A 24,795-nucleotide genomic window follows, 5' to 3' on the forward strand; every position below is an offset into this window, starting at 1 on the left:
AAAAGAAGGGAGAAAAAGATTTAAAAAAATGATTAGAGATACAAGAACTCCCCAAAGATGCAGTTTCTAATAAAGATAGCACCATGTGAGTGAAGAAAGTTACATCATTTATCACCGGTGTTTCATCCCTCCAAGAATGTATTGTGTCACATTCATGGAAACGTCACTACACTAGGAAAGACAATTGGGATTCACATCGATTCACAAGTAGAAGCTCTTAATGGATTGACTAAAGAACAACACAAATTGTGATAATTGAAGAAGCTGTAATTTGACACTAATGCAGAATTTTCCTAATGGAAGCAAATATGCAAGAGGAGAGAAAATACTAGTGACTTTCTAATTCTAAATAAATTAAGCATCTGAGATTCTTAATGACTTTTTAAATGCATAAAAATGTTTTTGAAAATAATATCTACCATATTATTATAAAATTTAAAGAAGCATAAAGCTAATTTTTTTTTAATTTGCAGATATATAAAAGCTAATATAAATAATTTCTGCTATTGTCACAAGATACTTTTGTAAAAATTTTCATTTTTTTTACAGAATTTTGTAGTATAATTAATTGTCAAGTTTTATTATAAATCTTTCATGACACATAAAAGGGTTAAGATTAAAAAAAAAAAAAATTTAAAGTTTTGATATTTCACCAGGTTTTACGCCATTTTTTTTTTAAGGTAAGCATTTTCTTTTTTATTTCTAGGTAAAATTTCTTATTTTAAAATACCATATTATGCAGGTCTTGTGGCTTAGCATACCAGTTACTGTTAACTTTTTTGCCTCAGTTCAGTAAATAAAAAAAGATATACAGATATATTTCATAAGCTGGAGACTGGAGAATATATGATAAATTAAGTATTTGATTTAAGATCATAGTAAGTATTTCAGTAATACTGGTACAGTGTTTATTAAGCATTAAAGCCTTAAAATTTTATTATTTTATCGCTATACATGTGATCTAAAATTAAAATTTATCATTATTATAAGACCTAATGAATTTATTTTAAAGGCTTTTAACTATTTAACATTTATAAAATACATTGTTGCTTTGTTATAAAAAATTTCTATTATTATATATTAAGACTCAAGATATAAAAACTCAACTTCGTGGGCAATAAAGACAGAAGGGTACATACCACATAATCTAGCACTAAAATATTAAACTTGAGCATTATCCATACTTTGTGGAAGAGAATATATAACACGGCACAAAGGGAATGTTCACATTTGGTACATGACGACAATAGGTTAAAGGCAAAATCTATTAAAATGCGCATTACAGTTGAGCCAGTCTCATATCGTTGATGATTCAACATGTTGAGTGTGGTAGATCAGAATGCTGCATGTAACAGGTCTTAGAAAAGGAGGTGAATTAAATTAGACCGTCTTACCAGGCTCTGATCAAGATATGATTACGGCCATATGCACAATATGCTTTCAGAGACTTTGAACATTCATTTTCCTGGTTTTTATTAAGAGAAAAACAGGATTACATAGAATTACAGAATTATTTTGGAGCCCACCCCCCAGAGTATATGACCTTGGGCACTGAAGTGATCAGGCTCTTTTTATGGGGTCAAGATACACATCCCTCGTCCACCTACAATATGTTAATACAAAAGGATGTTTTAAGAAACATTAATTACATTTAGAGAACCTAAGTTAGTTAAATGTTAAGTTATTAAAAAAATTAGCAAGTAACATTATCAACAGAAAAACTTAAATTACCTCTGCACAAAATTTGGAAATTTACACTTAGTGATGCACCATTATACAATTTTAAGTAATTTTTTTTTACAGTAATATGAAGCTGTATAATATGCAATATGTAATTTGAACACAGCATTAAATACTGAGTCAAACATGATTTCTGGCATTAAGTCAGTAAAAAAGCACTAATAAATATCAAGATATTTCCATTTGCAAGGAAAATACAAATAAAATCTTTTGATAATTATAACTCAATTCACACCATTTCAATTCAATTTCCTTCTCATAGATCAGTACTATATGAATCAGAAAAGTAATCCTTAATTAAAAATCCTGCACCTACTATTATTTCTTTTTGCATACATGATATTCAAGAATACTTAATTTCTTGAAATTTTAAAAACTAACTTATATGAAATCAGTTTTATAATTATTTAAATTTTCTTACATTATCTGAAATTTCTCTTTAACGTACTCCACTGTATTATTATTATTATACATCTTAACAGCATTTTGTACTTTTTAACAAAACATTGAGCAACTTTTTTTACCGTTTGTGACAATTTTTTAAAATTTTGTTTAGAAAAAATTCCGATTTTTGAAAATGTCTCATATGAAAAAACTGTGAATTGTAATAAATCTAAATGATATGAGATCTGTATGTAACAAAAGAAAATTTATCTTTAATTTCCTGTAGGAGTTAGTATATTACATTACAGTATATGATCTTGGGCAGCTGCTAGATGAAAATCAAAAGCAATAATCACCTCTACTGCCAGAAATGATGCAATGAACTTTATGCAATATTGTGATAATGCACAGTCATGTATATGCACTATTAGTTCCTATTTGAAATAAATTTCCATATTTGGAGCTTTTATCTCAAATGTAATACCAGTAAAATTTTTAATTTTCATTAGTTCATATATAAATATATTTAAATTACAAGTAAAGTCAATATCCTTTAGTAACAGAGAAATATATATATTTCATTATTTAAATTTAAAACTTCTTTCAGCTCAAATTCATATTGAAACATTTATTTACAGGGAAAAAAAAAAAAAAAAAAATCTCTAAAGCTTGTTTATTTTTCTCTTTGCTAATGAAAAAAAATTATAACAACATAAAGAAAATAACAATAATAAAATCTCAAATATTGAATAAAGAGTTATACAAATGCTACAAAACAGGCTTTTTTAAGAAGGTTACAATGAGAGAGGATTTAGAAAGGGTATATTAAAAACAAAAGATAATCAGAAATATTTTTACTTTAATCTATAATGTGGAATTTCAGACTTATTTTGATTTGATCTGAATTTAACAGATCATTTTTATACAAAAATGGATCAAAACACCAATACATTAAATTTTTCTCTTCATTTTGATCTGATCTCATTTTAAGGAAGCAATTTTACCAGTAAAACGGATTAAAATAACAGTACATTTGCAGTATCTTTCACTTTGTTCAAGAAAAAGGTATTTGTATTGTACATATTATTTTTAAAAATGACACCCTGCTAACAAAAGGCTACTGTAATAGCAGCAATTACTGGTAAAATTTAGCAATGATCTTTTAAACTTAAGCTATATATCAGCTCTTTGCAGTCCAAAAAACTGTTCTGTGGGAACATATTGTAATGAAATGAAACATGCGCTAATGTTAATTACACATTCTGTAACAGTAATACATCTAATTAAACCACTACTATATGTTCTCATTAGATCTTCATAATGAAAATTTATATAGACCGATCTCATTTTAGACATATTTTATTACAGTACCAGGATGATTTAAAATTTTGTACCAAATGACGATTGAATATAAAAACGTAATTGTTTTATTGTGATCAATAAACCGCTAGCATCATCTCAAATCATATTGTCTGCTTCTACATTTTCTTTTTCAAAACGTAAAGGTTTTAGAGAATCTGTGTGACTTTCCCACCGAATGTCACTCAATGGTTTCAGTTAAGAGGTTTAAAGTGTTTTCTTAATATGGTCGAAAAGACGACAATGCAAAAAATGTATGTAGCTTTTGAACCACATTAAAATATCGCTGCCTCCAAGGAATATTTTGTCATATCGTTAAATAGTAAGTTTGAATGAATGGCTGCTGCAAGGCACATAAAATACTTTGGTATTTACGAGTTTTATTTCTTGAATGTACTTCCAAATCGTCGCCTCTCATATTTAAACCATTGCCGTAAACTTAAGTTCTCATATTTTTTAATTTTAATCCATTTTTTTATAACTCTTCTAAAAAAACTTGAGATAATTCTTTACCAGTATCCTTACATAGGAAGAAAACCCAGAAAAATGTTCATTAATGTTGCATTCAAATCCTGCTTTTGATTTGCTCAACCTTAATCGCATCGGGGGTACTATCAAGAAAAATTGAATAATATTTCCTTTTTTTGAATTTTTTATAAGACTTTATGTTATTATGTAACAGCCCAATAATTTCCATCTGAATGTTTTCCTCTAAAGATGCTGCTGTCTTTTCTTCATTACTGAGAATTCTATGAACATGTCCTCTCAGTATAGGGTAGAGTCAAATTCAGCTAGCAATTGAATTAACTTCAGAAAATATCCATTATTATGTTCATAAAGCTTGTCTCTAGTATCCGGAAATGCTAGAACATTCACCACTGACATTATGCATAAAATTACTTCATGCCAATATTTAATTTCAGAATTAATTAATCGTTGTGCAGCTGCATCTACTGTCTGACAGATTTCTGACCTTAGTTTCAGCTCTGTCCATGATTTCAAATTATTTACTTGAGTTTTCCGAGGTCTTCAAGCTTTTTTATTATCTCACCATTATTTTTTCAGATTCTATAATCCTTATTTAAAAACGAACTCGAGTTTGGATCACCAAAAATCAGCAACAAAAACAGAATACAGAATGTTTTGACACTGAATATACCTGTACCAGCCAATCTCTTGACAAATATTCTCCATTCTTTAAAATTCTGTTATAGTATTTTGCTCTAAATCTTCGATTGGGAATTTGATTGTCAAAGGGAAAATCGTAACCTAAGGAGGTAATGGACCTATTTTAACTAAACGTATTTGATCTGAGTTGCTTATACCAGTGGTTCTCAACCTTTTGACCAATGCATACCATCTAAGCAAAAATTGAAAACCTTTATTACCACCACTACAAAGTACTGCTACCATAACCACTCTTGAACAAAGCTCAGATCGCATATGTTTACGAGTGTCAGAAAAAGAACTCAATCTACCTACTATGCCTTGATATGCTATTTAATTGTAAAATTTTAATTTTAATTACTGAGTTTACTCGCGTTTTGATCTCGCCTTCAGGTGCGGTGTATTTAAACAGATACACCCTTAATTTTAGAAACTTTATTGGCCTCTGGTATAATGTTAATTTACTGGTTATAGCTCTTAGTAGCTGATGCCAGAAGCAAAGAAATATGATCGAAGATCCAAAGAACTTAATCAGGATGCTGGGGTTTTAATTTTTGAATTTAATAGTTAAAAATACTTTTTTCTTTGCATACCGCCGGTAGTGAACCCCTGGCTTATACCATCGGGCCATAATGGCAGAGAATGTTTGAGATCTCCTTCATTTCCTGTGGTAGTATCCATTGTTTCAAAACCTGTTGAGCTCTTTCCCTGTCTGGAACAACTCGTAATTTCATCATCAATGTTGCTGTCGCCTTAATAATCCAAATCAGAACTAATACTAGTGTCTAGATCTTGACAATTGCTTACTTCTTTATTTGGAACTATTTGCATCTCTTAAACTACACAACACTTCTGAAGTTGGGTTTGCTTCTCCAACTTCTTTTTATATTGACTTCCACACAATCTTTTTTTCCCACCAGACAATGCAAAAAAAGTTAATTGGATAAGGTTGTAAGGTTTATCCTAAGTATTTAACAGTTATCTTTAGTTACAGCTACTTTCCTATCCTTCCTAATTTCATCTCACAATTTCCTACCAAAATGTGCTTTTAGAATCGTGTTTAATGCAAATGAGTAAGAGCGGTATTTAAGCTGAAGTTCCACTGATTTTGTTCGAGAGTCAGAGTTTCAGACTAGTGCGCGTTCGCCTTTACGCTACATCTCTCTAAGCTATTACTACGCTCGTCCGTATTTCAGGCCCCTTGATAGCTTTGCCAGCTTATTTGATATTTAGAGGCCAACTACGTAGAATCTTGCTAGCTTTGGCTATATCTTTTTAGTTAAGCATTAATTAAGTTTGATTTCTTATTACTTTGAGTTCAAGCCCAATTGGAGGCTTTGCTGTACGCTTTGAGAAAGGAGCCAACTGTCAAGTTCTTATTTTGAGAAATAAAGGGTAATTAACCCTTCTTGAGTTTTTATCTCTGTTTATGAACTAAAGTGATTATTTGCTTAAGTGTTCACGAGGTTCCTACACAATTGTTGGATAAAAGCTTGGAACCCCATGAGGTTAATCTAATAATCAAAACCTAATGCGCAGGGTATCTTCTAAAGAATGGTAAAAAATAACCTGAGATGCCTTGATCAAAATATAAGGATTTAAAAAAAAAAAAAAAAAAAAAAAAAAAATGTTATACATTTCGAATATACCACGGAGCAACCAACCAGAAAGTTCTATTTAAAAATAATACATATAGCAAAGTTTTATTGAAATTGGTTTAACAGCTCTCCAGAAAATCACAATTAAACATAAATACATTTAAAGACAATGCAATTGAAAAAGTCGTTGAATGAAATTAAAATATTTAAATCTGAGAAAATTAATTTATTACATTTTCATTCATTTTTTTTAAGAGGGTAAAAAAGCTTGTTAAAATCTGTCAGCAGTGGACAAGCAATTCTCACTTCATATCACGTCTACAAATACCCAGTACTTAGAAGATTGTCTATTCTTGTCTGCTGTGCATCTGAAAAGGGAGGAATGACTCGAAGCCTGTCGATTCATGTTGTATCTAATTTTATTTTGCGGTTCCTTTATTTTCTAGATTCAGGCAATCGGAATATATTTCTTGATTTTTCTTTTTTTTGGTGTAGTTCAGTTGGTTTTGCCGCCCCTAAATTTTGCAGTCATAGGCCATTGCCTACCGCCAACCCTGTTGTGAGTTACACTCTTGCAGGTTACTTTGAACTGCATCTTAATTTAATTTAGAAAGAGCTTCCTGAATATAATTTTTGGCTGAGAGCACCCAAAATAACAGAATCCAAGGATTTCATACACCTCTTTTCCCATCACAAAGCTCACAGGATTCTTTGAGGAATCTAGCATTTGTTGCTTTCTGTCTCACAGCACCATCTTTTAAAAAACGAAGCCAATTATTGCACCACTGCTGCCACGTGTTTTTGAATGTGGCAAATGACCTTGGATTTCAACACAGGTCTACAGCATACAAACCTAACACTGTAACAAAGGCAAAAGTGGTAACAAACAAAGTACTTTTGTGGCTAATATTTTAATATGCATTTTTGTGCGAGTGTTGACTGGCCACCATGCTGCTCCAAATGTTTTACTATATAAGTTTTACTTAGAAATTGCTCTTAACCTTTTTTCTCATTACAATTATTAAAGTAAGAAAGCTTAATTTGAACTTAAAAGTCTTTTTATATATTTACAAAAATTAGATAGCTGTTGACATTATAAATAGAAATTAATACGAATAACATGATCTTAACAGAAACATGGCATCTACACATGAGAATCTGCAGCTTAACAAAATTAAATATTATTGTTTTATTCAATTTATCATTTCAATTAATTTGGATATTACGGTAAACAATTTCATAAATTTCACATTTCCTCCTCCTTTAAAATAAATTATTTAATTCCCTAATTATGTGTGAAGAAACATATGCAAAATGTAATAAATTAATAACCACAACTTTTGGAGAGAAACTCAAAATTAAAAATCAATGAATTAGACGAGAAGAAATAAAAACTATACGAATATTTGAAAAAATACTTTATTCACTTATGAGAATTTTTTCTATAACTGATCTAAATTACATACAAAGTATTGGAGAATATATGGAGGGAAGATATTACAATTTTTCTGGTCTATATTCTCAAATGATTAAAAAATTTTTTTGATAAGTATTTTTATTAACCAAGAATGCATATTCTCAAATAACTGAGAATATTATAGCATAACATAAATGCAAACTTTATCACTAAATTTGCAGATATTTTTAATATTACGTTTTCACAACTAGAATATTTAAAATAAATTTCAAGAACATTTCAATTCACAAATAAATGGAAACAGAATCTTGTGAAGAATCAGGCACTTCAATTCACTGAGATATTAATTTCACACTAATATGAGGCCTTTTGTAGCATTTTAAGATTATATGTTTTAAAGGTTCATAGATAATTTTTGAATGTCATATTGATATAGATTCACTCAAGATCAATAAACTTCTTGGGGTAAGAGGCTCGGCATAACAGCATTTAAATCTCATCTACATATATTCAGCAAAAGGAATAATATTGATGAGACAGAAGCACATAAATCTAAATTCTTCAGCCAAATCTAGTTTCAGATTTACATGTCTTTTAAAAGAATATTTTATAGAAGTATGTATTTTGAAAGAGATCCTTCATTCTTGAAGAAAGGCAAAATATTCTGCAAATAACAATTTTAAACAGGTAGGTTATTTTTAATCATAACCATTATATGCAACATACGAAACCCCAACACTGAAACACTACAACATTAACCTTTTTCAATGAAACTGCAAAACTGTAATGCACATTTAGTATACACCTATACTACCACATACAAATGTTGACAAGTTTTTTTTATAAAAATATTTGAAGCTCTTTTAGCTAAAGGTTGTGTATTAGAAACCAAAAATTAACCACAGAAAGAAATTAATAGTTCTTTATCATTAAGAAAATTTGAAATATAATAGATTAACTCAAGATACGTAAAGAAGTTTATGTGCCATAAAAGAAAGATGGTTGTCAAAAACAGTCAATGTGCAAGCATGATAAACGAAAATAATCACCGGTGTTTCATTCACATACAAGAAGAAATCAGCACAGTTACAGGGTAGAAAGTATTACGAAATAACTAAAAAAAAAGGGGGGCACATAGCATTATGGATAATAGAAAAAGATACATTTTTCTTCATTCTTAACTATTCTGGAAAAAACAAGAAAACAGAAGAGATTATGGAAATTTTACCTATTTGAATAGTAGCAAAAATTTAATGAAACTAAAAAAATGGACTGGAGTAAAAGTCATGTATCCGCAAGGTTTATTTGAAAATATTTCCACGTTTTTAAAGATATTAATTTGTTTTTCAGTCCACTTCATAAAGTACTTTAATGACCTTAAAGGAAAATCTAGACTAAAACTTTGATTATTTTATTCATAATGAGTGTTTTATTCAATTAATATTTGATAACAGAATAAAAATCAAGATCAAATAAATTTAGCTTCATAAACTTCAGCTGAGGTGAGAACATGAGACCTTTCACAGATCTGCTAAGACTAAAATAAGAAAACAGCACATTTTTATAAAAAGAAGGGAGAAAAAGATTTAAAAAAATGATTAGAGATACAAGAACTCCCCAAAGATGCAGTTTCTAATAAAGATAGCACCATGTGAGTGAAGAAAGTTACATCATTTATCACCGGTGTTTCATCCCTCCAAGAATGTATTGTGTCACATTCATGGAAACGTCACTACACTAGGAAAGACAATTGGGATTCACATCGATTCACAAGTAGAAGCTCTTAATGGATTGACTAAAGAACAACACAAATTGTGATAATTGAAGAAGCTGTAATTTGACACTAATGCAGAATTTTCCTAATGGAAGCAAATATGCAAGAGGAGAGAAAATACTAGTGACTTTCTAATTCTAAATAAATTAAGCATCTGAGATTCTTAATGACTTTTTAAATGCATAAAAATGTTTTTGAAAATAATATCTACCATATTATTATAAAATTTAAAGAAGCATAAAGCTAATTTTTTTTTAATTTGCAGATATATAAAAGCTAATATAAATAATTTCTGCTATTGTCACAAGATACTTTTGTAAAAATTTTCATTTTTTTTACAGAATTTTGTAGTATAATTAATTGTCAAGTTTTATTATAAATCTTTCATGACACATAAAAGGGTTAAGATTAAAAAAAAAAAATTTAAAGTTTTGATATTTCACCAGGTTTTACGCCATTTTTTTTTTAAGGTAAGCATTTTCTTTTTTATTTCTAGGTAAAATTTCTTATTTTAAAATACCATATTATGCAGGTCTTGTGGCTTAGCATACCAGTTACTGTTAACTTTTTTGCCTCAGTTCAGTAAATAAAAAAAGATATACAGATATATTTCATAAGCTGGAGACTGGAGAATATATGATAAATTAAGTATTTGATTTAAGATCATAGTAAGTATTTCAGTAATACTGGTACAGTGTTTATTAAGCATTAAAGCCTTAAAATTTTATTATTTTATCGCTATACATGTGATCTAAAATTAAAATTTATCATTATTATAAGACCTAATGAATTTATTTTAAAGGCTTTTAACTATTTAACATTTATAAAATACATTGTTGCTTTGTTATAAAAAATTTCTATTATTATATATTAAGACTCAAGATATAAAAACTCAACTTCGTGGGCAATAAAGACAGAAGGGTACATACCACATAATCTAGCACTAAAATATTAAACTTGAGCATTATCCATACTTTGTGGAAGAGAATATATAACACGGCACAAAGGGAATGTTCACATTTGGTACATGACGACAATAGGTTAAAGGCAAAATCTATTAAAATGCGCATTACAGTTGAGCCAGTCTCATATCGTTGATGATTCAACATGTTGAGTGTGGTAGATCAGAATGCTGCATGTAACAGGTCTTAGAAAAGGAGGTGAATTAAATTAGACCGTCTTACCAGGCTCTGATCAAGATATGATTACGGCCATATGCACAATATGCTTTCAGAGACTTTGAACATTCATTTTCCTGGTTTTTATTAAGAGAAAAACAGGATTACATAGAATTACAGAATTATTTTGGAGCCCATCCCCCAGAGTAAATGACCTTGGGCACTGAAGTGATCACGCTCTTTTTATGGGGTCAAGATACACATCCCTCGTCCACCTACAATATGTTAATACAAAAGGATGTTTTAAGAAACATTAATTACATTTAGAGACCCTAAGTTAGTTAAATGTTAAGTTATTAAAAAAATTAGCAAGTAACATTATCAACAGAAAAACTTAAATTACCTCTGCAAAAAATTTGGAAATTTACACTTAGTGATGCACCATTATACAATTTTAAGTAATTTTTTTTTACAGTAATATGAAGCTGTATAATATGCAATATGTAATTTGAACACAGCATTAAATACTGAGTCAAACATGATTTCTGGCATTAAGTCAGTAAAAAAGCACTAATAAATATCAAGATATTTCCATTTGCAAGGAAAATACAAATAAAATCTTTTGATAATTATAACTCAATTCACACCATTTCAATTCAATTTCCTTCTCATAGATCAGTACTATATGAATCAGAAAAGTAATCCTTAATTAAAAATCCTGCACCTACTATTATTTCTTTTTGCATACATGATATTCAAGAATACTTAATTTCTTGAAATTTTAAAAACTAACTTATATGAAATCAGTTTTATAATTATTTAAATTTTCTTACATTATCTGAAATTTCTCTTTAACGTACTCCACTGTATTATTATTATTATACATCTTAACAGCATTTTGTACTTTTTAACAAAACATTGAGCAACTTTTTTTACCGTTTGTGACAATTTTTTAAAATTTTGTTTAGAAAAAATTCCGATTTTTGAAAATGTCTAATATGAAAAAACTGTGAATTGTAACAAATCTAAATGATATGAGATCTGTATGTAACAAAAGAAAATTTATCTTTAATTTCCTGTAGGAGTTAGTATATTACATTACAGTATATGATCTTGGGCAGCTGCTAGATGAAAATCAAAAGCAATAATCACCTCTACTGCCAGAAATGATGCAATGAACTTTATGCAATATTGTGATAATGCACAGTCATGTATATGCACTATTAGTTCCTATTTGAAATAAATTTCCATATTTGGAGCTTTTATCTCAAATGTAATACCAGTAAAATTTTTAATTTTCATTAGTTCATATATAAATATATTTAAATTACAAGTAAAGTCAATATCCTTTAGTAACAGAGAAATATATATATTTCATTATTTAAATTTAAAACTTCTTTCAGCTCAAATTCATATTGAAACATTTACTTACAGAGGAAAAAAAAAAAAAAAAAAAAAAAAAAAAAAAAAAAAAAAAAAAGCTCTAAAGCTTGTTTATTTTTCTCTTTGCTAATGAAAAAAAAAAAATTATAACAACATAAAGAAAATAACAATAATAAAATCTCAAATATTGAATAAAGAGTTATACAAATGCTACAAAACAGGCTTTTTTAAGAAGGTTACAATGAGAGAGGATTTAGAAAGTATTAAAAACAAAAGATAATCAGAAATATTTTTACTTTAATCTATAATGTGGAATTTCAGACTTATTTTGATTTGATCTGAATTTAACAGATCATTTTTATACAAAAAATGGATCAAAACACCAATACATTAAATTTTTCTCTTCATTTTGATCTGATCTCATTTTAAGGAAGCAATTTTACCAGTAAAACGGATTAAAATAACAGTACATTTGCAGTATCTTTCACTTTGTTCAAGAAAAAGGTATTTGTATTGTACATATTATTTTTAAAAATGACACCCTGCTAACAAAAGGCTACTGTAATAGCAGCAATTACTGGTAAAATTTAGCAATGATCTTTTAAACTTAAGCTATATATCAGCTCTTTGCAGTCCAAAAAACTGTTCTGTGGGAACATATTGTAATGAAATGAAACATGCGCTAATGTTAATTACACATTCTGTAACAGTAATACATCTAATTAAACCACTACTATATGTTCTCATTAGATCTTCATAATGAAAATTTATATAGACCGATCTCATTTTAGACAGATTTTATTACAGTACCAGGAGTTAAAGAGATATTTTAACAGTTTTATATCAATTAAAAATTTGCAAACAAATTAAATATTTACAACTGCACTTTTTTGTACAATAATTTAGATATAATCAGCAAAACTTTTAATATTCAGGGCACAATTAAAGCTTTAATTAAATTAGACATTTCACTGATATTATCCCCCTAATCTTATAGAGTGTAATTAATTTAAAGACATCATAACTGCCAATGAATAGTTAATGGAAAATTAAATTTGCTTTTAAATAAATTGCACAATCACTTGCGTATTTAACTTACATTAAAATTTTAATAATTATATACAGCAGAAATTTTTTAGAAGTTTTATATGAATGAAAAGTTCTTGAAAAAAATATTAATTATACTGAAAATAAATACATTAGAAATACAAGAAAAACATCTGGGTTGATTTTGAAAGGGAAATTATATATTCTTCTTCAGCAGTTTACTTAAAAATTAACTTTATTATAACATAAGTTGATTGCTAACTAGCTTCATTATACTTATTTATTTGCCTTCACTTTGTCTTTTGGCTGATTTTTCTGGTGAAATATTAATCAGACTCATAAAGTTACATAACAGACAAACATATACTTATTTTTTGCAAAAACAGTCTACAGGATTAAGTAACATATATTGCTCTGTTGGTGATAAATTAATGATTTGAGGGGGGAAAAAAACCATATTCAGTTCATTCTGCAAAAACTAGTTTTCAATGCAAAATTAATTTAGTTTCTTACAAACACATTTAAATGTAAATAAGTATCAGAACAGTTCACATTTTGCCGAGTAATTTATTTTAATGCAATTTTTTTCCATTTAAGATCTAATATCTGAGGTGTGAAAGATTTATTACACAAATGAAAAATTGCCAATCAAATTTTTAAAAAATGAGATAAAACATTCAAAGCTTTCATAACAAAATGCAAGTACTCCCCTCCAAATGGAGAATTCTCAAACTCGCCGCCTTATAAGGCAATAAATATATTAAAAATTTATTTGCCATTCTTCACCCATGTTGACAGCTGGCTTGCGTATAGTTAATATGTTCTTATTTTCATCATATGTGAATATAAGTTCACTAGATTTTACATCTGTTGGGAAAAAAAGAAAGCAAATGAAAGTTCCATGAAAAAGTATAAAGTATTCTAAAGTCATTTTAAATAAAATTATTGAAAATATGCTACATTAATAAAACATACATAAATATATAAATAAAGAAAGCAAAGTATAACAGTTACCCCTTATCCATAGATAATACATTCCAAGACATCATGAATCCCTCTTAATGCTATACAAAACATAATAGCTATGTAACATGCACAAAGTCTGAGATCCAGAATTGCTGGGTTTTTGGCAATTCTGGATTTTAGATCACCAGTTTAAATCTAGTACAATGACCTGGCAACAATGTGCTTCACTTTTTGTTTAGATCAGATAGAAAAAGTCTAAAAACTTACAAACACTCAAGAGCCAAATGTGTGACCCTGGCCAATATTGATACAATGTTAACCAATGTATTGTCATTGGCCATGGTGACACACCTAACCAACAGGTGTTTGAATGTGGTGTGCAGGAATGTCAGCTAATCAGGAAAAAATCTGAATCAAATTCCAATCCATCTTATTTAGAAAATCCTATACCTGCTTCCTTTTGTTGAGTATTATATTCTTTAATTTTAGAGTATATAAAGAGAGGGCAGAACCTGAAATGTATCACTTTATTTATTTTTCTGGCTGGCTGTCCAGGGCCTTTATACTACATAAACAAATCCAACATTTAAGACGTATTTTTAGGCTATACAAAGATATGCTTCAGAGTTTAAATTTCTATTTTTCTCTCCATAGGAGATGCTGGATAAAGAAATGTTATAGAATTCTTATTTCTATTATACTACTTATTTTGGAGTAAAAAACGGATATTTTCCTTCTCTACACTATACTACATTATATATATATGAAATATGTACCACCAGCTCCACCAGTGACTGAGAGGTTAAGTAATACCCCTCACTAGTAATTTAGGTTAAAATAACAAGCTCAACAAATATTAATTTAGAAGCAAAACAACAAAAACCAGCATTATATTTGCGGATTTTCACAGGACTAGTTTCAATGGTTTTACTGAACCACCATCCTCAGCTGCAAAAGTTCCAATGAACAAGATAAGATACGAATGACTGGACTGGAATTAAGCTACTGGTGCCATCTATTGATGAAACAAGAAAACTAAAGCATAATTCACTTAAAGGCTGGAATTAGGGTCGTTAACTAGAACAGTTTGATTTTTTTGAATGTCAAATGCCTCTAAGAAATCTAATTCACCAATAGATGTTTTTTGAGTAATTTTGGCTGCAGAAAAATGGAAAGTGTGGTTTTTGGACCAACAATGCTGGGCAACAGAGGACTTCTGCATTCCCTTTTCCTAACATATGCCTCATATTCTTTACAGTTATCCAAAATTGAGCTATGTAAGCTTCATCTGGAATTCAATGCCACTGAACAAAAGTCTTGGTCTAGAACTGAGAATGTGGTTAACTGTCATAAAAACACCCTTGCATTTAAAGTTTAAAACCTCCTTTTACAGTCTTCTAATTTAAGTAGTTTAAAAAAATCTTCCTATTATAAAATATTAATTCAATAATTAATATATCTAGTGTTCATTTATCAGAAGAACAAGAGAGAATTCTGAAATATAATTTTAACTTCTCACAAACCTCAAACCCCCCCTCCCCCGATTCCAAAGATTTTGGCTCCTATCAAAAAAGCTTTCAAATTCAGTAAAGTTTTAGATACACAGAAAGAAATGATTAGGCATCTTATCGTCCATAATGTGAAATTCAATAAGCCTTTGAAACCAAATCTAAATGTGAGAGAAAAAGCTACAATGTGCAAAATTTATTCTAACCCTGACATTATCATTTCAAAGGCCAACAAAGGTGGCCAGATACACATCATGGACAAGAACACTTACATACATGGTGTCACTAATCCATGGTGTCTTAAATGAAGGACCATATAATCTGATTCCTAAAGACCCTTTACCTTCGGACCTCTCATAAATAAAAACTGTGATCAAATCTTCACAAATCCTTTTGACCAACTTAAAACAGTCGCTTATCCCATCTGTTGCGAATTGTGCCAGATTAGTGGTATTCCTTTCCGCCCTAGTGTATCATATTTAGGCACTGCCTCGTACCCGCTAGCTAAATATTTAGTTTCTATATTTTTAACTCTAATAGATATTAACTTTTACACCATAAAAAATTCAATAGAGTTTGTAAAAAAAAGTTAAAAGCATTCCTCCTCGAAATTTATTCATGGTTTCCTTTCATGTAAAATCATTATTTACCAATGTTCCAGTGGAGGGTGCATTAAGATGTCTAGAATTCGAGAATTTCATTTCTCCTGCATTGAAACTGATGAGCTAATTTCCCTTACTCAACTCTGTTTGAAACAAATGCATTTTGTTTTCCAAAATAAGTATTGCAAGCAAACTGAAGGATTAGCCATGGGAAGCCATCTTAGTCCTATCCTGTCTAATATCTACAAGCATTATTATAAATCAAAATTATTTGAAACTTAAATTACTTTAAACTTACCGGTATGGTTCCGCTAAGTAGACAACACTTTTACCCTGTTTGATGGTAATAAAGATGATTTAAATAAAGTTCTTTCAATAACGAATTCCATTGATCATGCTATTCAGTTCACTTTTGAACTTGATATATGCATTCTCTTCTGCTCCTCGACATTTTGGTCACACGTAACTAATCCAACTTCAGCACTACTGTTTACAGTAAACCTTCATCAGTTTGCCTTTCACCATACTTCATATCATCCAACTAAACAAAAGTTAGCTTCATTTTATTCCTTTGTTTCTCATGCACTTCAAGTTTACTCCAATTGGTTCTTGATCAAGAAGTAAATTATTTAAAAGCAGTAGCTATTGACAGGGGCTTTTCGCCCAACATTATTAACCAAACAGTTAAAAAATTATCAGTACACTAAAAGGCACACTCTTATTTTAGGAGATTATAAGAATTTTGTTGTTATTCCTTTCTTTGATATAAAATTGCACTTATTTTACAGAAATTTAACTTTCAGGTCTTTTATTCTCCTATAAATAAAATTTCGAGTTCCATACTTAAGGACCCTATTCCGGATATGAATTCCTGGGGTATTTACGGGATTCCTTGCCTATGTGGTTTAATTTACATTGGTCAAACTATGACAACCTAAAAATTTTGCATTAAAGAACACGAGGCATATATTAGGAAAAAAGGAAACACAGAAGTCCTTCGTTGCCCAGTACTGTTGCTCCAAAAATCACACTTTCCATTTTTTTACAGCCATAATTATTTATAAACCATCTTCTATTGGTGAATTAGACCTTATAGAGGCATTTCACATTCAAAAAATCTTTCTGTTGTAGGTAACAATCCTAATTCCAATTTATCTCCTCCTTCAGCTTTTAAGGAAACTGTTTTAATTTTCTTGTTTCATCAATAGATGGCACCAATAGCTTAACTCCTGTCCAGCCATTCTTGTCTTATCTCGTTCATTTGCACTTTGGCAATTGAAACTAGTCCTGTGAAAATTTGCAAATATAACACTGATTTTTGTTGTTTAACTTCTAAATGAATATTAGCAGTTTGAATCCAGTCAAATGACCTGTTGCATGGTTGTTCTTCATAGATTTTTCTGTATATAACATGAATACAAGCAAGTATCCCTAGAAAGTCCTCCATAAAGGTATCTCTTTCCTTAAGCAGATAGCCTTCATGTCCTTTGCCAAGCTTTAACATATGCACTACCTTATACTTTTTGAATATAGGTAAGAGAATTCTAACATAATCTACACCCCCTCTCCCCAAAAAAGGTGGAGAAGGAAAAAATTTAGTTTCTGTTCCGTCCAATATTTCATTGCTTCAAATGATGGTAGAAATATAAATCATTCTTTTTCCAACAAAGCAATGTAAAAAAACATTAAAGAGAAAAGGGAGAATTTCGCTATATATATATATATATCTATATTAAAAAAAAAATAAATAAAAAATAAAAAAATAAAATGGCTCCTTCATTTTAAACTTTAATATATAAAAATTTACATTTTAAAATTGATCTTTATCTAATTTGGTACTAATCACATTAATACAATATCAAAATTCGCTATGCCATAAGCTGAATTAATATAACATTAGATAATGTTTACTGACTGAAAAAGTTTTAAAAATAACCCAAAAAGAACGAAAGGTAAAAAAATTTAGCTGAAGATTCATAGTCTGAATATATATTCATATTTTACTCATGGTCTTAATTCAGACACCAAATGCTAATGATGGCCATTACTACAGTCAAATACCAAAAACCCACTGACCTAAAATTCGGGTTGCATCTCAAAATATAAACATTTAGTTTATAGGTTCCGGAAACTGCAACATGGAGTATGAAACATCGAAGGAATAATACTTACTGGATAATGACGTCATAATTACTGAATAATAATGAGTCATAATGGAAATACCAAATTATTGACATCATGATAGTTTTTTCCCCTCCAATCTGCATCAAGGTAAAAAAGCAGACGACTCGACTCAACTTCAACATTAACTCAACTCTTCTTTCAAGTTCACACTTCACGTTGTTGTACTTTCTGAGCTTTGTTATTGCCGTTTCTTTTTAATCCGGATATTGTGTGGATAAATTAAGAATATTTTTAATTTCAGCATTTTTTAATACAATGACAGATAAGAAACACACTCATGATTTTACTGCTTGCAACATTGAAAAACATAAATACGCTGCATTGATGATAACGAAAAAAGTGGAAATTCTGCGAAAGATGGAGGCAGGCACTACTGCTCGGTTTACAGCAGAATCATATGAGATTGCCACACGGACTGTGCATGATATACAGAACAATAAAGAAAAGATGTTGAAATTTTACAGCAACAGTGATCCTAACACCGGAAATCTTTACATGAGGCGAAATCGACAAACCTCGATGCTGTCTTGTACAGTGGTTCCGGCAGCGGCGGAGTGATGGGGTACCTATTTCAGGACTACTCCTGACAGAAAAGGGGAAGCAGATTTATGTTGATTTAAAAATAGAGGAGCCTAATGTAAATGAACAATACAATATAATCAGTTTATATATGTAATAATAATTTAATGCATATAATTAATTATTGTATTAATTTATATAATAATTTAATTAAATGTATCTAATACCCCTTACTTATTTTACACTTTTAGTCTGAATATTATCTTTTCTGTTCTGAAATCAGCAAAATCTCTGGTCCCAAGCGTTGCGAATTTCTGACTTCTACTATATTTAATAACTTACGCCAAATGTAATTGCGATTATTCTGAAGTTTTTTCAAATCCTAACTTCTTTCTTAGTTCATCTGCTGTGAATTTAGATCACTGAATATTAGCAATTAACAGTGAATGGCATTTCAATAATACTTTTTTTTATTTTTGTGTACTTTTGTAACTTACCTATGAATTTACATCATTAGAGAGCACAAGTACAGCTTTTAAGATTACGATTATGAGCTTTTATGATTTATGACTGCTGCTGGATCTTAGAGAGGGAAATTAAAAATAAGAAGAGTGGAAAAAAGTGTTAAAATAAACTCAACATACAATCAAGAGAAAGATTTATGTCCGATATTTACAGAAGATATTCCATTTTTTATCCCAGTGACTTTCAAAGAGTGAAATTCTATCAAGACAAAACAAGTCATGTTTCTTACTTCCAAGTCCTCTTTCTAAACACAAACTCACCACGACTGATGAACTTTGGAAAGCAGTGAAAGAGGAATGGAAATCAACACCCCTGGAAATTTTAAGAAAAGCCCTTCTATTGTGGTAATCACGAAAGAGACTTAATAGTCCAGAAAAAAGGCTAATAAATGTAGCATTTAAAAAAGTAATTTTTATGTTTTAAACATTAATTAAATGGCCAAAAAATTGTTTTAAAAATGCAGAAAACCCTCTGTATAATTAAAAGCGCCTTTCATATATGATTTGCAGATTCAATATATAATTGATGAAAAAAAAATTTAAGAACGAAGAATTACAAAGCTGCAAGTACTCAATTTTCTAGGCAAACATTTCTCTGCACGAAACAGATTTGAAGCTAATTTATGAGATATGATTGTAAAAACACAGCACATGATTTCATGCAAATAACTTTAGTCAGAAAAAACCCATATGAAATCATTTGATAATAACCGAATTGCAGGGAAACAGACTTCTAGAAGTTGATTTGAAAAAGGCAATCTAATACCATTATTCTATTGAATTAATTCATTTTATTACGAATAATATGCAATCATAGTAATAAATGCTTACTTTTTCTGGATAGTGTGAGAGATTTTGGTTGCTTTTGAAGACCTACAACAATAATTCTTTCTAACCATGCATTTGTTTTAAATTTTCCTGGGCCTTTTAGAATTCTGTAAGCAAATAATAATTTTTAAAATATGATTACAATACAAAGATTGCTCACAAAAAACAAATCACTTGATCAAACTATTACAAATGAACAATACACAGGAATTACACACATAATTTTCTTAATAGTAGTGCTCGAATGGTATACATGCACATTTCCTGTAAGAAAACAAGAGTAGCACAGTTAAGGGACAATCCAAATGGGAATTTCTTAAAAGTCTATTTCTGCTACAGATAAGCCCAAGTGATTGACACCATCTTCCTTTTCACCATAATACCCAAAATATCATCTCCAGTTACATCCATAACATTGCAAACACAAAGCTAATGCAACTTTCTGACATAAGTTTGAAAGATTAAACATGTCATTCTGCCAGAGTTTATCTCTTTGGCCTTGAAGGTATATTGATTTTTGATGATTCAGACTTATAGCTAACCTGGCCATTTGAAATTGAATAATATGGCATCCCTTTTGGCCAGCTCATCTGTCTTTCTACTTCCAGGGATGCCACAATGAGAAGGAATCCATTGCAAAACAATCATTTTATGTTTTTCATGTAATTTTCATAGTAAGGATCTACACTGTATTATAGATAAGGAAACAGAAGCTTGGCAACCATTAGCAATTGCCAGTATTGCTGCTTGAGATTCTGAGAATATGACAAACTGTTCAGAAAGGGAAAGATGAGAATTTAGATGGGTCAAAGTAACTTTAATTGCCTAAACTTCACCATCGAATGCAGTCTTTCCAGTTCCCAGATAAAGATAGTGTGAGAAATGCTCACAGAAAATTCTGGCTCTTGCAACACAATTTATATCAAGATTTGAGCCATTAGTATAGATGTGCAACCAAGCATTGGGAGGAAAACGATTACAGATAGTTTCCATACCCTCACTGAACAAAGCTGCAGTACAATCTTGATTCTTCGAAACATGGTTCAAAAGATCCAAAACCTAGGAAGTCATTATAGCTTCCATAGGGTTAGTAGGCGGTAATGATGGCTCAGCCCGAGTCGAAATCCCAAGCCCATCCATCTCTCTCAAGACAGCTTGCAGGAAGCCCTCCTGGGTTTTCCATCTGCAGGGGTAAAGCCTTGAATTAATCCAAGGTTGAGTATGTGGTAAACATATTAATTTTTGACAGAGCCTCTAAAGCAGCTTTCTTTATTTCATACTGCATATATCAGAATATAATAATATGGCATCAATCAATATGTGTAGTCTTGACAGCGCTACATATAAGGCGGAGAACATAATTCTGCAACCATTCCAGTCTATTCATTCCTTTTTGAGAGACTATAATGAGTGGAGCACTGCAATAAGTCATTACAGGTTTTATGAAGATACTACAGGTAGCAAGAGGAGTTAAGGTTGTAGAACCCCATCTAACACCCACAAGATGTTTCAACAATTAAATAAATACACTTCTCAGTCTTTTGCTGAATATAATCAATATACAACTAAGTAAGTTTGTGATTAAAGATTACTCCTACATACTTGGTGTTCTTATTACATAGGAGGGCTGTGTTGTCATAAAGTAGTATTATGAATTTTGTATTTAAATAGGTAATTTTAGTAGAATTATAATTAAAACTGTTGCAGCATGAGACATAATTTAAGAGAAAGCTATGATGGAAATTAAGAACACAGAAGCATGTGCATTTAATTTTGAGTAAATGGATATTTCGGTAGTTTGTATTGAAACTGAATAAATGTAATTGACTGCTATGTTGGCCCTAACCATAATTTCATTCTTATTGCTTTCCAGTAATTTAACATAAGGGTTATCTTGCCCTTCCAGTCTGTCTATATGCAATGCTGCAGAGACAGAAACTACAATATCTTATCCTACCATTAATTTCACAAGAAATAATTTTGTATTGTGTCAAGTGCCTCATTCTGTAAATCACAAAAATTCAAGGATTTTCTGGAATTCAAATATAAACTGAATAACATGGTTATCAGTCACTAAGCTATCATATGCAGTCAGGGTATTAACAGTACTAAAAAAAATTTGTACACGAGGAGAAGGGATTTGTTTAATCTAAATGAAACAGCTTTTCAAAAAATGATACTTGCCATTTAAAACAGACTAACCTACAATTTAATCTCTAATGTTATTTGAACAATTTTAGTGATATTCCATACTTTCTATACATAATTTTATAAAGATTAATAACACACATACATAATCAGGTATTTAAAAAAAAACAGCAACTAACAGATAAGAAACATTTAAATAAGCAACAAATTTACAATGCTGGCTATTTTATAAATAACCAAATAATTATAATTTCAGCCTAAACTATAACTTCGCATTTCCATATTCCTCACCAGAATGTAAATTAGCAGTGATTACTTATTTAAACAAAGGCTTTTGAATCTGAGACAGAGAGTGTTTCTGGCACCACATGCATGTCACACGGCTAGTTTCCTACCAGCTTTAATAGTTTCACTTATTTGGGTTAGTGGTGTCTCACTGATGACACTTTAATTCTGATACCCTTACAGAGTTAGTAAGCCAGCTTTTAGAAATATTTAATTGCACAATCCTTGACTACTGTTCAATAATGGATTTAATTTGGGGTGTTTCATTTTATTTTGCATCACCATGAGTTGTAGAAATTTGTAGCACAAGATTATATTCTACATTCTGCTTAAATAAAAAAGTTATTTTAACCTTCTTGCGACTTATCATTGTTCTCAGACATAGCAATAATTTGCTTCATGTCTGTTAGGATTATTAGACTAAAATAGCATTACTAAATCAAGATAAAAAATCATTACATTTGTGGTTTTTAAATATGATGAACCTAATAATTATAATACTTCAATACAATGCTTTTTGATTTCTCAAATTAATAAAATGTTATAATGGAATTCAAAGCTTTACTAAGAAATCTTTCTTTAGGAAACTAAACTTTCATGTACAGAAAAACAGATATAGTTTAGTTATTCAGATAAATTGATCCTTAAGATAACAGTTTTCAAAATATCACATAAAACTATGAACTAAAAAAAAAAAAAAAAAAAAAAAAACAGTGGCTTAACAGCCCTAATGGGCCAAGGCCTGCAGTGCCCAAAATCTGCTTTCTTGACCGTGGGCCCCGGGGTGCGTAAACATATGAACAAGTGGTCAGCTTGTTGCAGGACCCCAGTGTTTAGTCCCCAAGTGAACTTGGTACTCATTTTATCGACCCAAGTGATGGAAATCAAGGAATGAAAGTCTGAGTCGACCTTCCCCAGCCCGGGAATTGAACCCCGAACCTGTGGTGCTGCTGCACGATGCGATAGCCACTGCACCACCAGGCCTCACATAAAACTATGACTCCATGAAAAAATTTAAAACAAAAACTTACTTTGAACTCAAAACATTTTTCTCAAAATTGAATTTAAGTAGTAAGTAGTTCCCTTCTCTATATTGAAATGAATTAAAATCATCAATATATAGAGTTCCATTGGCTTGGCTGCCCTATAAATGAGAAAAAAAGTAAATTAAAATTAAACTAAAACTGTTTTATAATGATTCAAGTCATTCAGAAAATCTGAAAAAGAATAAAATGAAAAATATCTGAAGTGAATATACAACAGAAGGGGGAATTTTACTTATCTATACATTTTACTCATATGTAATCAAGAAATTAACAGGCCAGCTTATGTACTTTGTAAGGCCAAAAACTCTTTCAGACAATATTAAAACTATGTACATGTTACTGCCTATTTAGAAACTTAATTAGTGTGGCTTTTTAACATTATCAGTGAAAAATCAAATCAATCTTTTTAATATTATCAGTTTCTCTAAATTTATTCAGTCAGAATAACAGGTTAACAGAATTAAAAAAAAAAAAAAAAAAAAAAAAATTCTGAAAGTCATTTATGTATTTTGTGAATGATTTCCTTTGCCACACACTGTATTAAATTTTTGTCATTTTTATATTTAATAGACTGTGGTAGTCTGATGTTCAGCTGCGTGTGCCGCCAGACCATGTCATGTTGTGTACGTAAAAACTGGCAGCACGACAGTTAGCTCGCCCACTTCGCATTAAGCTCAAGCGTAGGATGTACGAATTTTGTGTAGAAGTTATCTGTTAAGATAGTTGTGTTAAAAATATGGTGTGTGTGAATAAAGTTATGTTTAGCGAAGCCGAGTCATGTCTTTGAAGGATATACACCAAGCCATAACCCAAGCACCATAAATGGTGACCCATCTACATGCATGAGGTTTCATACTGTTTGTTCGTTCAGGAGCTTGGTTCCAGGACATATGTGTTCTTCCCTACAGCCATTGCCATGGAGGAAACAGCAGCTATTAAGACACCAATTTACAATCGTATTGACCCGGCATTGTGCTTTCCTATGTGCAGATCAACTTTTGCTTTAGCCTCACCCAAGCCTTTATGGATCCAAGGACAAAATTCAACTACTGCAACACTCATTTGCCACTGGAGATTGCTCCAATGGTTCGAGATATCATTCTTTGGGAACGCACAGATTCTTCTAATGATGACCTCAAGGCTGCCATTACTGAATGATGTGAGGAAATAGTACCAATGAAATCCAGAAATTAATTGC

At 30.3% G+C, this 24,795-nt stretch overlaps 1 protein-coding gene across 2 annotated transcripts in view; it reads right to left on the reverse strand.

The window, feature by feature from the left end:
- Window positions 1-7,696: 7,696 nt before the first annotated feature.
- Window positions 7,697-24,795, reverse strand: part of LOC118183491 (neutral alpha-glucosidase AB-like) — a 114,172-nt gene continuing 97,073 nt past the window's right edge. For both annotated transcript variants that reach the window (XM_035353056.2, XM_035353055.2), the window contains exons 19-21: window positions 23,583-23,695; window positions 20,122-20,225; window positions 7,697-13,854 (exon numbers count right to left, since the gene is read on the reverse strand). In XM_035353056.2, the coding sequence (XP_035208947.1) occupies window positions 13,748-13,854; window positions 20,122-20,225; window positions 23,583-23,695 (324 nt within the window). In that variant the 3' untranslated portion in view covers window positions 7,697-13,747. The remainder of the gene's footprint in view (window positions 13,855-20,121; window positions 20,226-23,582; window positions 23,696-24,795) is intronic.

This window comes from Stegodyphus dumicola, chromosome 12 (genome assembly GCF_044657685.1).
Source record: "Stegodyphus dumicola isolate Sdum_Otavi_A_Nest chromosome 12, ASM4465768v1".
In the NCBI taxonomy this organism is placed as follows: domain Eukaryota; kingdom Metazoa; phylum Arthropoda; class Arachnida; order Araneae; family Eresidae; genus Stegodyphus; species Stegodyphus dumicola.